The sequence below is a fragment of the Malus sylvestris genome, chromosome 5, assembly GCF_916048215.2.
Source record: "Malus sylvestris chromosome 5, drMalSylv7.2, whole genome shotgun sequence".
Classification (NCBI taxonomy): domain Eukaryota; kingdom Viridiplantae; phylum Streptophyta; class Magnoliopsida; order Rosales; family Rosaceae; genus Malus; species Malus sylvestris.
The window spans coordinates 15,475,827-15,490,447 of NC_062264.1; the positions used below are offsets into that span (position 1 = coordinate 15,475,827).

The 14,621-nt window shown below is 36.5% G+C and overlaps 1 protein-coding gene across 1 annotated transcript; it reads left to right on the plus strand.

Annotated features, from left to right (window-relative positions):
- Positions 1-12,539: 12,539 nt before the first annotated feature.
- Positions 12,540-14,621, plus strand: LOC126623622 (methyl jasmonate esterase 1-like). The gene is made up of 3 exons (XM_050292573.1): positions 12,540-13,059; positions 14,037-14,168; positions 14,250-14,621. Exons 1-3 carry the CDS (start codon positions 12,604-12,606, stop codon positions 14,532-14,534), a joined length of 873 nt encoding a protein of 290 aa, XP_050148530.1. The 5' UTR covers positions 12,540-12,603; the 3' UTR covers positions 14,535-14,621.

Below are 14,621 nucleotides of genomic sequence, written 5' to 3' on the forward strand. Positions count from 1 at the left end.
CATTGAAATTGTTGAGAACTTTACATCTTATGGATTCCATTAAGTTGGTCTAGAATCCCACTCCCTACTTTCTAGCTTCATTAAGTTGGTCTAGAGCTAGATCCCTAGAAATATTTAGGTTCCTTTGAGTCAATCCAGAATGCATAACTTAAATATTTAAAATTTCCACCATTTATATAAAAACACGTGGTGAACCACTTATGTTCCAGTCACAATGAAAATTTTCTCCTTTTGGTGACACATCACTTAGTTTGCAAATTTTGTCTCCTAGCATTACCCCTTTTTATTATAGGAAAATTAACAAAAAGGGTTTTAAAATTTAAATCTTTACTAAAAGCATCATAACAACTTTATTTAATAGTTAGAATGAAATCTATTATCAAATCAGCCCAATTAAATTAGCCAGAAAAAAAAAAAGTAAACTATCTAGTTTCTGCTTTAGCCAAACAACAAACCTTGACCCCATTTAATCTCTCTCTCTCTCTCTCTCCGCCTGATCTTAGTTTAGTCTTTGTTTCCAATTCAATTCCAATTCCACCATTTTTGGCACGTCCCAATCCCAACATATGTCCAAGATCGACACGTCACTTCACCACATCCCTGTTTATTTATCATGTCTCACCTTCGAGACAAGACCAATACACAAACAATGACTCACAAGCAGTCCTTTTCTTTTATTTCATGGTTGCATCTAACATTTGCATTAGACTGCCTGCATACTATAAGAAGGGATAAAGTCATTCGTAGTTCACCATTCATTACACTCCGATGTTTATCACAATACATTCTAACAGAAAGGCATAACATTCCTCAATCAATTATTGGAACTTGACAAGCATGAACTACTAGATTCAGGCTACATAACAAACCTATATGACATTCAAGATTTCCATTTCATCAATCATATAATCACTATGTTTTCAACATAATACCGCAATCCATAGCACATAACATATCAAAGAACCAACGAAGTGCAATATTATTCTCTAGCCAAATTGATCAACTAATCTGATCATAATAATAACAATCATATCCAATATCATTCAACAATCACGTCAATTAATCAATTCCATGAATAAAAAAAAATGAACGATATAAACATTTAACTACGTCAATCAATCAACAAGATCACATATCATTTCACGAAATTTAATTAGGAAATCTACATAATTCCCTACCTGGATTCCAAGTAATAACATGGTAAATCTAATTTATAATCATAATGTCTATTGTGAGCAAGGACGGGGATTGCGGATCACTTAATGGAATCCAACTAAAATATGGTCACCTATTGAAATGTACCAAGTACAACTAATCCTCATAAACCTAAATAGGCAGTATCACCCATCACAGATATACCAAGTACGACCACCCCTAGAATGTGTATGGTTCTCCATTGCGGATATACCAAGCCGAACCATAAGCATAATCTAATCATGCAGGCAGTGATCACCCATTGTGGATATACCAAGCATGATCAACCCTAAAATACATATGGTCCCCCATCACGGATATACCAAGCAGAACCATATCCTAACTCTAGGTAGTGATCACCCATCGTGGATATACCAAGAATGATCACTCCTAGAATGCGTATGGTCCCCTATAGCGGATAAACCAAGCAGAACCATATGCATAGTCTAATAACGTAAGCACTGATCACCCATCGCGGATATACCAAGCAGGACTGTATCCTGTAACTCTAGGTAGTGATCACCTATTAATGATATACCAAGCATGATCACTCCTGTAATGTGTATGGTCCTCCATTGTGGATAAATCAAACAAAATCATAGGCATATCTAATTGTGTAGGTAGTAATCACCCATCGCAGATATATCAAGCATGATCACCCCTGAAATATGTATGGTACCCTATCGCGAATATACCAAGCAGGACCATCCATGTACCACTGCTACATAGTGCAGTCAATTCAACACACAACCTATCCATACCTCAACCCCTATGATTTACAATGTAGACACATGCACAAACAATTTCTCATGACCACTATCTTGTCATATAAGCATATAAGTTCTACAAATTACTTTTAATAAGATTCCAGGCCTGCACTTCTATACCAACAATTGTACATTTCATTCATATCATCTAGAAATTCAATAAACATGTATAACACAATAAGGTATTACTTGCACATAAATAGAGGTTCACATGTATCGTACGTACAAATTTTTTTTATAACAACTCCTTAACATATTATCAACAAAAAGAATATATATCAACACCTTATTATTTATAGGATAAGTGTCAGTACATACGTACACATAAAGCCAGCTTGGAGCAAAAGCTATCAAAACGGGTGATTAGCGAAGGAAAGATAGGTCCATTCACAAACATTATTGGTTGGTTCACTCCTCTCGCGGGAACGACGACAACCTAATTATCAGCTGAACTACGTAATCAAAGAATCCACAAAGGCATGGAATTAGTAAAATTGCCCCTTGTTGTGTTGGGAATGGTCTGTTAGCTTCAAATCTAACTTGTCTTAACTCTTTAGTCTCTGTCCCGTTGCAATATGTACGAAGGTATGGAAGTGTGGGTATATACGTACACATAGGTACGAAGGCTTAAGTGTCCGTACACACACACACACACACACACACACACACACACACAGAGGCACATATATATATATATATACACATACACACATACACACACACACTTAAACCTTCATACCTATATATATAAGAATGGTACGAAGGTTTAAGTGTCCGTACACACACACACACATATATATATACACACTTAAACCTTCATACCTATACACATAGGTGATACGAAAATTAACTTAACACACAAATTAAACCCTATTTTGACAATTGTAGTATATGTATAAGTAGGGATCGTTCTAGACCAGGGATTAGGAGGGCTTGCTAATAACCTCTAAACTGACTCAAAAACATAAAAACAAAGTTAAAAACGTTTGAATAGATTCAAGGGACTCAAAACAGGTTCAAAAGACTTAAAACAACTTAAAAACACTCAAAACTGCCTAAAAACACTTGTTGGGCAATTTCTGACTCTAAACACAACTTTGAACGAAAATTGGGTTTTGGCTTCACCTAAAACAATCAAAAACACAAACAAAACAAATTTGAAACAAGAAACTAAGAGGGAGGTTTTGATTTGGATGAAGTTGAAACAAACAAACAAGTATGAAAAACTAGACAAATTGTAAAACAAATTTGAGAAATAAGATGATGGATGGGATAGCTAGAGGCTTTTTCTCCACACATGACTTGTATGCAAACAACTCAATTTCCAGTTACTACTTCATTGAATTATGAACGACAATGCCCTAAATTAACTGTGACATCACTACTTAACCTTCAAAGTTTTCTTGTTTTATTGGATTGGATGACATCTTTCGACAACCCAAAACATTCGTCAAAAGTTCCCTCCATGACATCATAATAGAGATACAATCAAAGATCATTACGTTTAATGAAAATCATAACCATTGACAAAGTACTTGCAACTATGACATCATGTCACTCATGCTAGAATTAAACTTAACGCGATCGTTTATAAGCGACATTCACTACTTATGAATATAAGTTTGTAACGATTATGTGAAACTTTCTTATATTCTAGCATCGGATTTATGCATGCCAATTAAGTGTCGACCCTTAATCAACAAATACAAATAAGTTATCAATCAAATAGTTAAGCCAAATGCATTCATGATTCAAGAGTTCATAATTGGAATTTATCAAATCATATTGCACACATAATCAAGGCTTTGAAATCACCCCTAGCTAAGAGGGGTTTAGCCACTCATATTCACAACAAAAGGAAAGATAATGAATTTAAACATAGTAAATAAAGAACAAGTTACAACTAAAACGCTCCAATCTTCAAGCTTGAAACGCCAAGGACCTTCTTTTTCACCACCTTGTTACGGCTTAAGTGTCTAAGGATGTGTATGGATATATGGAAGGGAATGGCTGAATGTGTTTAGGTTGGATGGAGGTCATGGCAAGGAAAGGGAAATGAAAGTGCTTGAGAAAATGAATGGATGTTTATGGATGAAGGTTGTATTGAAATGGTGATGAATGATCAAGCAAAAACTAAACTCTATGGCTACCACTCACACTTCCTTTTATAGAGGAAGTGCACGGCAAGGAGGGGAAAATGATGGTGTGTGCAATGATTCAAGGGTGAAAATGAAGTAATGGTGCAAAGCATGGGGGGTAAAATGGAGTGGTGTTGCAGCAATGAGTGCATGGAGTGGTGTTGAAATGATTCAAAGGTGAAAGTTAAGTGATGATGCAAAGCATGGGGGATAAAATGGAGTGGTGTTGCAGCTATGAATGCAAGTAAGGAATATAATGGCACATATAATATTATACCTTTTTTAGTCATTTCACATAGTCACAGCTGTTTTACATAAAAGTTTACCAAACACTATAATACTGTTTTTTTTCTTTCCAAAAGCACTTTTACAAAAAAAATTTACCAAACACTCTGTTGCTTTATTTTACAGCTGCTTATTCTCACAACACAATAGAAACAGCACAGCAATACCAAACCAGCCCTTAGTTGTATATTGTATTTTGTGTTCTTACAAATACCTCTTTTTATGAACCAGAAGTTGATAAGTAAATTCGAACATGCAGTTTTGAATTTAGTGCCTTTGAAACCCGAAGTTTTCATAAAACAATACACCTATGAAAACCCAAATTTTCCTGTAAATCATGTCTCAGGACTCGAATGTTCTAACTTTGATGCTTTTGGATATTTTATTTTCCATAGCACCAATCACAATCTTGTTCCCTCCATTCAGTGGATTGTCGAACTAGTTTGATTTCATTAATTTGTACGATTCTTGACAGAAATGTGGGTACAAGACGTGAATCTCCACTTGACTATCAAGAAGCTGAGAAACAATTGAAGCCAATAATGGCATGGAAGAGCTGAATAAGCCTCCGCCATGATCTTCACTCGAAGACTTATGCCCAAAGCATTACAAACAGAAATAGCTCCTAAACGAGGATTTCATGGCTCTTTGGCTTGCTTATACGGACCGTCTAATCATGAAAGACATTGCCTAAAGTACATCATGATTACGTCCATGAATGAGTACAATTCTAAAGTTTATAAATCCGATCGAATTTTGACTGGAGAATATTTTTCTCGTCCTTCCTTGTTTCTAACTCGCTCTCAAAGCAACAATGTAGAGAACGGAAGTTTACCAAAATTCTAGGATCTGATTACTACCACACTTGTGAGAGAAAGTTACCCCATCAATTTAGCTGGGAGGTACCGAATGGTAGAGACCTAGTTTCGGTTGGAGTCTACCGAATGGCAGGGATGCATCGACATGCTTGCTCTGCTTCAGCAAAGTAGCATCGAACGGTATTGCTATGCTTTGGTAGAGGCCTACCGAACAAACCCCTCCAGCTTCGACTAGAACCCATGTATGGGTCTGTCTCTCTCACAATCCAATTTAAAGTTTGTTTTCGCAACATATGTTAGAATCAGGGCCTACCAAGGTGTGGCATCATGCTCGAAACGTGATCCTTGGCACCTAAGACCTAAAACTTCAAGAATAAGGGATATTGTTACTGAACCTCAACCCTGTAGAATCTACTTTTGTCTTGATGGAAGAGATCATTGGTTATGCACCTGTTCGTGCCCCTACCAATGCTGTTAAGGAGTACCATTCTCGTAGTCAATATGTGACACTAATTTTGCTCCACCAAACATCGTTGGAAGAGCAGAATGTTGACATAAATGACCTTGTTGGCCGAATCCCTTTAGTAACTTTGGTTTACTTGGTGAACAATTTTCCATGTTATTGGATTCAAGTTTGGTGTTTGTTTTAGTTATGGATAATCTTATGGATATTGTCCTCAAATATGAGTTAATTGAATCATGTTTCCAATGCATGTGATCAAATTCAATTAAACACATGATTAGGTACGAATATGGGAAAGTTAGTTGTCTGGATGAATGCAACACTACGCACTCTAACTTTATACCTAAATCACATCTCTATCAACGACTTCAAGTCTATCTAACTTGATTAAGGGCATTGGCAGGCTCCTCGTTGTATGAATGATACTACATCACCGTTTAAGAGACCTTATATTCTCCTTGTTCTGGAAGAACATTGTTGAGTTTTGAGGATATTTGAGAGAACAATAATCATGAATGAAACCACTAAAGAAAATAGAGTGAAATATCTTTGTACCACCTCTAAAAATGAACCTGAAGCTTTATTTTGGGGCTAATGGGCTGCTTCCCAACTTGGACGTGCCACATGGTGTTAGCCTAGTGCTTGGTGATTCGAGCAGTTTACTTGCCTTGACATGACCGTTTGAGACACTTAGGTTGAACAATGATACCACAACACATCTCCTTACCTGAAGTAAGGATCTTGTGCTGACATGCACATTTTGCAAAGCCTGCTCGTGGGGAAAATTGATTTTCTAAATCATCCCTCGCAATGATATGAACGACCCTCTTTTCACAATGGATTCAAGGGAATAATGTGGACTAATCCAACCAAAATGAGGACCATATAAATACTTATGGTTTTGATTGATGAATCAACAAACTGGTCACATGTTTGTCCACACACATTGCTGCTAAACCTTCTAGTCGATTTTAAGGGTTCACCACCTTAATTATCCTATAAAGTATGAAAGACTGGATAATGCTGAAGAGTTTATATCAATAGTTTTCGATAAAGTATTGCGCATGTCTTTTGAATTTATAATTGAACATCAAATTCTCATGTTCACCTCAATACAGCCTCGTAGAGTGATCATAAAGCGCAATTTCATTGATCGCCCAAACCTTGGTAAACTCACCAAGCTTTCAGTTTTTACCTAAAGTTATGCAATCTTGTATGCAACTATGTTAGTCTACCTTGAGGCTTATTGCCACCCAACAATTTTCAACATTATAATTGGTTATTGGGTATGAACCCGACGTTTCGTACTTACACATTTTGGGTGTGCATTCCATGTGCCAAGTTGCTCGCCGCAACGTACCAATATGGGTCCTCAAAGAAGGATGTGAATCTTTGTCGATTATGATTCTTCTTCACACTAGCTATCTTAAAGCCCTTGCAAGTGATCTCTTTACCCGCTCATTTGTGGATTGTCACTTCAATGAGACACTATTCATGCCGTTAAGGAGAGATAAGAACGTCAACGTTCCTGTAAAATGGTGCAAATTTGCATGGATGTTGCCCATTATGTCTCATATTGATTCTCGTACCGTACAACTATGATAAACAAGTGTGATGTATTATAGCTTTCAGAATGTTACTCCAAACACATTCCTTTGATCTAACTAAAGTGACGAGATCATATACCAGCTACAAACATGCTTGTAAGGATAAACATATTTAATAGACGTCAAGTCAACGTCCCTGAAGGGTGTGCCACCCATGTTGGACGGTTTGGCCGCCCATGTTAGATGGTTCGGTACCCGGCGAATAGCCAATCAATCTGTCTCGACCTGAAGCATGACAGATCACTTGGTTCATAGGATTTACTTCCCTAGAAGTGGAAGATCATGACAAAACATGAATATATACTCAATCGTTATCTCAAATCATTTTCATCTCATGAGATTAATTTGGATTACTCCCGAGACTTGAAGTTCTTGGTCCAATATACTAGTTTGGATGAGTTAATGGAATTGTAAAGAGATTATCATCGATGATGTTTTCACTTATATGGGAGCTATCGACATAAATGAAAAATGACAATATCAAACCGCGTTTCGTTGATTAGTGACAACGTAGAACTGATTGGACAACCGAAATCATAATCCTAGTTAAATTCCTTACCAAAGTGTGTCTAGACTTGTAGTTCCTACACTGCCCGAGGTAACTCTATTGTGTTACTAGTGTAAAAGAAAGTGTAATACGATGAATGAAATAGTGCAATATGATGCATGCCTTATGGCACAAGGTTTCTCTCAAACGTCATATGATTGTTTGCAGCGTTATGAAATGTGGTTAGTGTTTATCCATGGAGATATTGATACAGAAATTGACATGTAAGTTCCCGAAGAGTTACATGGATCGGTTCAAATAGTTCCAAACCACGGAACACCCTATCAATTCTTTTGAGGCGTTTACTTACGGACTGAAGCAATCTGGCAAATATGGTATATCCGTCTAAGTGATTATTTGATTAGTTAGGGATATGAATTATGCTCTTGTGTGTTAAACTATGAATTCTTATTCTGAATTGCTAGAGTTACCATTTATTTCATTGCCATGAATCTCACTAAGACTTTGAAAGAGCTTAAGAAAACTACCTCGCACCTAAAGATGGAATTTGAGGTGAAGGATCTTGGGAAAACTCGTTTATGCCTTGACGTGAAGTTCAAGTGTTGTTTTGACAGTACTTTGGTCTGCTAGTCGAACTTTACCCCGAAAGTGTTACCTTTAAGTATACCTGTAATCTTTCATACGCTATATGCAAATGAGACCCTTGAAGAGGTTATGAAACCCAAAATTCCATAGTTCAACTTTGCACTGTGTTGTACTTAGCTCATTGTGTTAGACAAGACATGTCATTCGCAGTTGATCTATTGGTAATGGTGCAGCATCGCGCCTACACGTAGCCACTAAATTGGTATTAAGGACATATTATCATTACCCTGAAAGGTGCGACAGATTTGGGCTAATCTCAATGCATCATGAGCGGATCTGACCCCATTGATCCTCGAAATGATGTGATAGGATTTTTACTACTTATGTGAACGGGCTTAAATCTCCTATTTTACTTGCAAGAATCACAAGGTTATTGTAGTATAAACGGATTTTGCAAGGTCATCTCCACAGGGATTATTAAATAATTCGAACTAATCAGATTCCATTTAATTATTGTAAAGTAGAAATTGAAGTGATTGATTTTATAACCTAATTAAAATAAAAACGAATTTAATGAATTAAAATAAACAATCTGCAATATTAGGACTAGAGAGAAGAAAACAGTTCTGAGAAAATCAAATTAAGAAAGCACTAGGGTTTCACCATCACCTAGCAATCCTACGAATTTTTACCCATTACTTATGATCTATACATGCTACTTTGAAGGTTAGATTTTCCTAATTCATATTCTACTTGGAACCTCCAACATAGAACGTATATCTAACATGCAACCCGTCCAGACGTTCGGATCAAATCTAAACATGAAATACTCATTATGCTTTATGAAAATCCTTTGAAAAACCATGCAATCCTTAAGACGTGATATTCATCTTAAGAGATTACAATTATTAATCACAAGAAGCCAGTGTCAATTTCAGGGAACCTTCCGACCAAAATTGCATCAAATTACTTTTCTAAAAATCCTAATGGTGATCAGGCATTAAAACAATTAGATAGTTTTTATCTTGGTGATTAACAATTCAAGGTACGCATGCAATCAATCATAAGCAATTAAATAAAAATCACATATTCATGTTAAGGCTCAAGGCTTCGCCCTAGCAATAGAAATTAGTTCCGCATATTCATAATTGAAATCATAGAAAATATATTCAAGAAAAGGATTGAAAGCACCTTCAAGTAAAAAGTCTTCAAAACCCTAACAATTCTCTCTGTCTCCAAAATTGCATAAAAGAAAGCGTAGTCTAAAACTGTAGACGGCTCAGCAATATATTTTCCAAGCCACCCCCCAAAAACCCTAGGAAACATAACCCTAAATTAAATGATAAAATTCGTCTAAAATCTGAACAGCCACGTTTTGGCCCATAAGCTGCTCCAAAACTGGCCCAATATAGCTGGATTTAATGTTTGGAATATTCTGAACACTTTTCCAGAAGGCCACGAACCCATCCGAGGTCATTTTGGGCTCCAAAAACGCAATTTAAGCCCAAAAACGTCACTTTCCAGCACTGCGCACTGCTTCTTTATTTCATCGCCAGAAAATAACCGCTTGGTGGAAAATTCCCAAATTTTGATACGATCAAGCTAAGTGACTCACGAACGTCCTCCAACTGGAATTACTCCAAAATTCGTCCATTTGGTCCTGTTTTGCTCCAGAGGAAGTCGAAAGTCCTATATTGAAAATACAATTCAAAGTATCAAAATTCTTCCAATATATTAACCAAAATATACTAAGATTAGGGTAAAATATATAATATAAAATATACTCATCATGATGCATTCCTTGTTTGTTATGCTGACGCAGGTTACTTATCAAACCCACACAAGGTACGTCCCCGAATGATTATATCTTTACCATTAAGTATATCACAATATCTTGGAGGTCCATGCTATGACTTTAGTTGTGAAATGTTCGAATCGTTCCAAGACTCACCTTACTTCACTATGCTACACGTGAGACATGGTTGAGAGCTCTTGTTGAGCATATTCGAAGAACGTACTGTTTTCATTCATCGTTAAGTCCTAACAATGATCCCTAAAGACTATACAGCATTTATCCACCTGACCAAGACATGATAGATCAACGAAGTCAACATCAAGAAGCATCGTGTCTACACCACATTAGCAAAGCATCAGGATATTGAAGTCATGCAAGCCAATCCCAGATAACCTTGTTGACCTCTACACGACGTCACTGTCGAGGTCCACCTTCCGAAAGCTTGTCCAAGGAATTGGTATGCCTAACTATTCATATGCAATGCTTGTAGTTCTCATTTGGAAGTTTTGTCAAACTCATGGGGAGTATCTAGAAGTATACTCACTTGATCTTAATGTATTATTTTTCCCTACATAATATTAATGTACTATTTTTCCCTACAATTAGGAGCACTTTTCCTACTATTTTTTTGCTACCTAACTAGGTTTTGACGAGGTACCCATCTTAGACTGATCATACCCTTGTGAGCTTTTCTACTTGCGTCCAAAAGACGTATAGTTTTGATTACATGCAACTTCTCACTTTTCTCCTTAGTCTATGCATTTTTATCCCACTTGGGTTTTACCATAGTAAGGTCTTGTGAGTTTTACCATTTATGCATTCTTCCATTGTTTTGAGACTCACATTCGTTCATTATGCCGACGACTTCATCAACTGAACTTACTTTATCGTTGAAGACCTGATGCACCATTTGTTTGAATATTTACACACTCAAGGGGGAGTGTTGTAGTCCTATTAAATTAGGAATGTGATCGTGTAAATCCTAAAGTATTTGGGATATCTTTAGAAGGTTCTCTAGGGTTAGATATTATCCTATTAGAGTTGTAATCCTATTAGGGTAAGGAATTTACCTTCCATACTACTATAAATAAAGGCACAATGGGGTGAGATAACACGCACCTCACAATTACACATCTCTCTTTCTCTCTATTGCCGCCGCACCCCCTCTCTCTGTCCTTTTTATTGTTCAATAAATTAGGCCTACAACAATAAGAGAAATTAAATCTGGCATTCATTATAAATATTGACCTGGACATAGTCAAAAGACTTATCTTAGATAAGGTTTTAGTCTAAAAGTAAAGTTTTTCAAGGCTTAAAATCTAGTTTCAGGTGAGAGAAAATCAATGGAGATCGAATCCGCACCACAGTGCATAGGCTAAAAGGTTGTGTGAAAATTATCTCCCTATGAAAATATCAAATGTATCAACGGGGTGGTTTTGTGCTGATTTATTTTGCTGACCTAGGCTTAACTAAATTGGGTAGAGAAGTGTGTTCTCATTCTAGTGTAAAAAAGTGCTTGTATTAAAACAAAACGTGAACGGCTGGCTTTCAAAGTTTTTTTCACAAATAAAATCCTTTTGAAATCCTTTCATAGATATCATCTATAAAGAATAAGACTTCCTCCTACAGGTAAATGAACGTATTCCCATTTTTTGTGAATAACTTATCTTCAATGTATAAATTTTATAATTGGAACACAGTTGATGGCAGTGACCGAAAGGTTTTACATTCCGTACTACCTCAATCAAACCCTATCAAGCCCTTCTAAGTATAGGCCATACAACTGCGGCCGGAAGGCTCTGTAATTTCAGTGTTGAAACATCCATGATTCATCACTTCAGGATTTTAATTGAATAACAGAAGCAATATTTTATTTGGACTACCTTGTGTTCCAAGCATGAAAGGATACAAAAATACGGATTTGGATCCCATTCGGATCTTCTTTGTGAGGATCTCATCATATCTGTTAATTGTACATCGTATGGCCCGATATCATTTTGAATTTTTTTTTTTAAAAAATTAGACACAAACAATACCTAATGATATGTGGCCACATAATGTATGATAAACGGATATGATGTGAGAATCCTTACAAAGAGAATATGGAAAGGATCGTCATCCCAAAAATACTACACATAAGCGCGGATCAATTATTTGACCATCCTACGAGATATGGCATTGAAATTTTGCTCTCACCATCTTCCACATTTTCAAGCTTTTGGCATCAGCAACATTAACAATTACAAGACCAAATGCTTGTTTATTCAAGTAGTAACCTCTAAGTCTCGGGAGATGCAATTTTAAATTTATCAGTCAAATTCAACAGAAGTTTTTGGTCCAACCCAAACTCTCTTTACTTTTTGAACTTAATAATATAAATACACAACAATGAATCTGTTTGTCAATCAATTTGGTGGTGACCAAACCAGCAACACAAACACATATGGATCAACGAAAGCCAAATTTGATTACATCAATCTCTACTTTTCTCATCGTTCTTCTTCTCTGTGTAGCAAATGAAATCGAGTCGGCACCTACAAATCCAAGCAAGCAGCAGCACTTTGTGTTAGTTCATGGGTCATGCTTCGGTGCTTGGTCTTGGTACAAGCTTGTAACCCTAGTTAGATCATCCGGTCACAACGTCACTGCCCTAGACCTAGCTGCTTCCGGGGTCGACCCACTGCAGGCAAAGAATCTGCGATCGATTTCCGACTACTTGAAGCCCTTGAGGGATTTCATGGAAGCTATTGATGGAAAGGTGATTCTTGTTGGTCACAGTCTTGGTGGGTTGGCCATTTCTCAAGCCATGGAAAGATTTCCAGGTAAGATATCTGTAGCTGTTTTTGTCACTGCCCTGATGCCAGGCCCGGCCCTCAACATTTCCAGCCTTAATAAAGAGGTACCTACCTGCACATTTTTATAACAAAAAGCCCCATCATATAACACTATTGTCTTCTGTAATATTATTTATCTCCACTTATAAGTGAGAAAGTTTTGAAGTTCCAATATCATAAATAATGAGTTCAAATTAAATTATTATGACAAACACATTGTGTGAATTAGCCCAAATCTCGTACTCATTATAATATATCGTTATCTTAAAACATAATAATAAAAGATAATATCTCTAGATTGATTGACATAATTAAACATAGATCTACAAAAGTACATCTTCATTTTTTGTATAAATACTTTTGATATTCTTTATACTAGGAGATAAGAGACTGGCTAAACTTCATAAAAGGGTATTTATAATAATTTGGTTTGAATTCACTTTTAGCGAGAATCAAACATACACCTCAACCATGTGTTGGTGGCCTAGTGGTAAAGGGCAGCTTGCGATGCTTCATTCAAACTAAAAGATGGAGGTCTCATGTTCCAAAACCCGTTGTTTGTGTGGAAGCTAGACTTGTGGCCAGAGAGAAACTGAAATGCATCTGTGAGTCTTCACGGCCCCCGAAGAGGATGGATAATCGTGACTTACCACAAGTTCTCCCTCTTTTTAAGAAAAATAAGAACATAAACCTCTCACTTACAAGTAAAAAAGAATATACCATAGTACTAAGTGACAAAATTGAAATAAGAACAATAAGATATTTTGGGAAAGGAATCATCTCTGGATCCATTCCTCCTAATCCACCAAATCAGAGAATCGGTGTCATTGAAATTTGATCAAACGGCTACAAACAGGGCCCACTTTAAAAGTTATAATAATTTCAACGGTTGGATTAATTTTCAATGATACGGATTCTCTGATTTAGTGGATTAGGAGGAAGGGATCCGGAAATGATTACTTTTCGATATTTTGTATTTTAAACCTAAATGGGAGACTCATTGTCTTTTAATTTTTTTTTATTATATGTTGGAATTATAAAGTCTTTCAGGAGACAAGATTCTCTATTAGACAGTCGATACACATACGACCAAGGCCCAAGCAATCCTCCGACCACTCTCATATTTGGCCCGTTGTATTTGGTATCAAGAGTGTACCAACTTAGCCCAATTGAGGTAAGTGGAATCTCAACTGTTCAATCATTGTCAAACCTATAAGATCTGACCGTTCATGTAATGTACTATAATTTGCTGCAGGATGTTGCTTTAGGCAGCATGCTAATGAGACCAATACGTTTGTTCAGTGAAGAGGACTTGTCCAAGAAACTCAAGCTAACCAACGAGAATTACGGGTCGGTCAATCGGGTTTACGTAATATCGGAAGGAGATTTAGTCGGAAAGAAGGACTTTCAACGGTGGATGATCAAGAAAAATCGGCCAAACAATGTGGTGGAAATCACAGGATCTGATCACATGGTCATGATATCCAAGCCATTGGAACTTTGGCTGCATCTCCAAATAATTATTAAAAAGTATACCTAATAGCTTAAATTATCTCTAAATAATATGTCAAATTTTAAACATGAAATTTAAATTTGAAGATGTATATTATAACATCTCACATCGCCT

Coding starts and splice junctions, on each gene's coding strand:
- LOC126623622 (XM_050292573.1), top strand. CDS start 12,604: ATGGATCAACGAAAGCCAAATTTGATTACATCAATCTCTACTTTTCTC. Junction 13,060..14,036: donor TTTCCAGCCTTAATAAAGAG/GTACCTACCTGC, acceptor GGAATTATAAAG/TCTTTCAGGAGACAAGATTC. Junction 14,169..14,249: donor ACCAACTTAGCCCAATTGAG/GTAAGTGGAATC, acceptor AATTTGCTGCAG/GATGTTGCTTTAGGCAGCAT.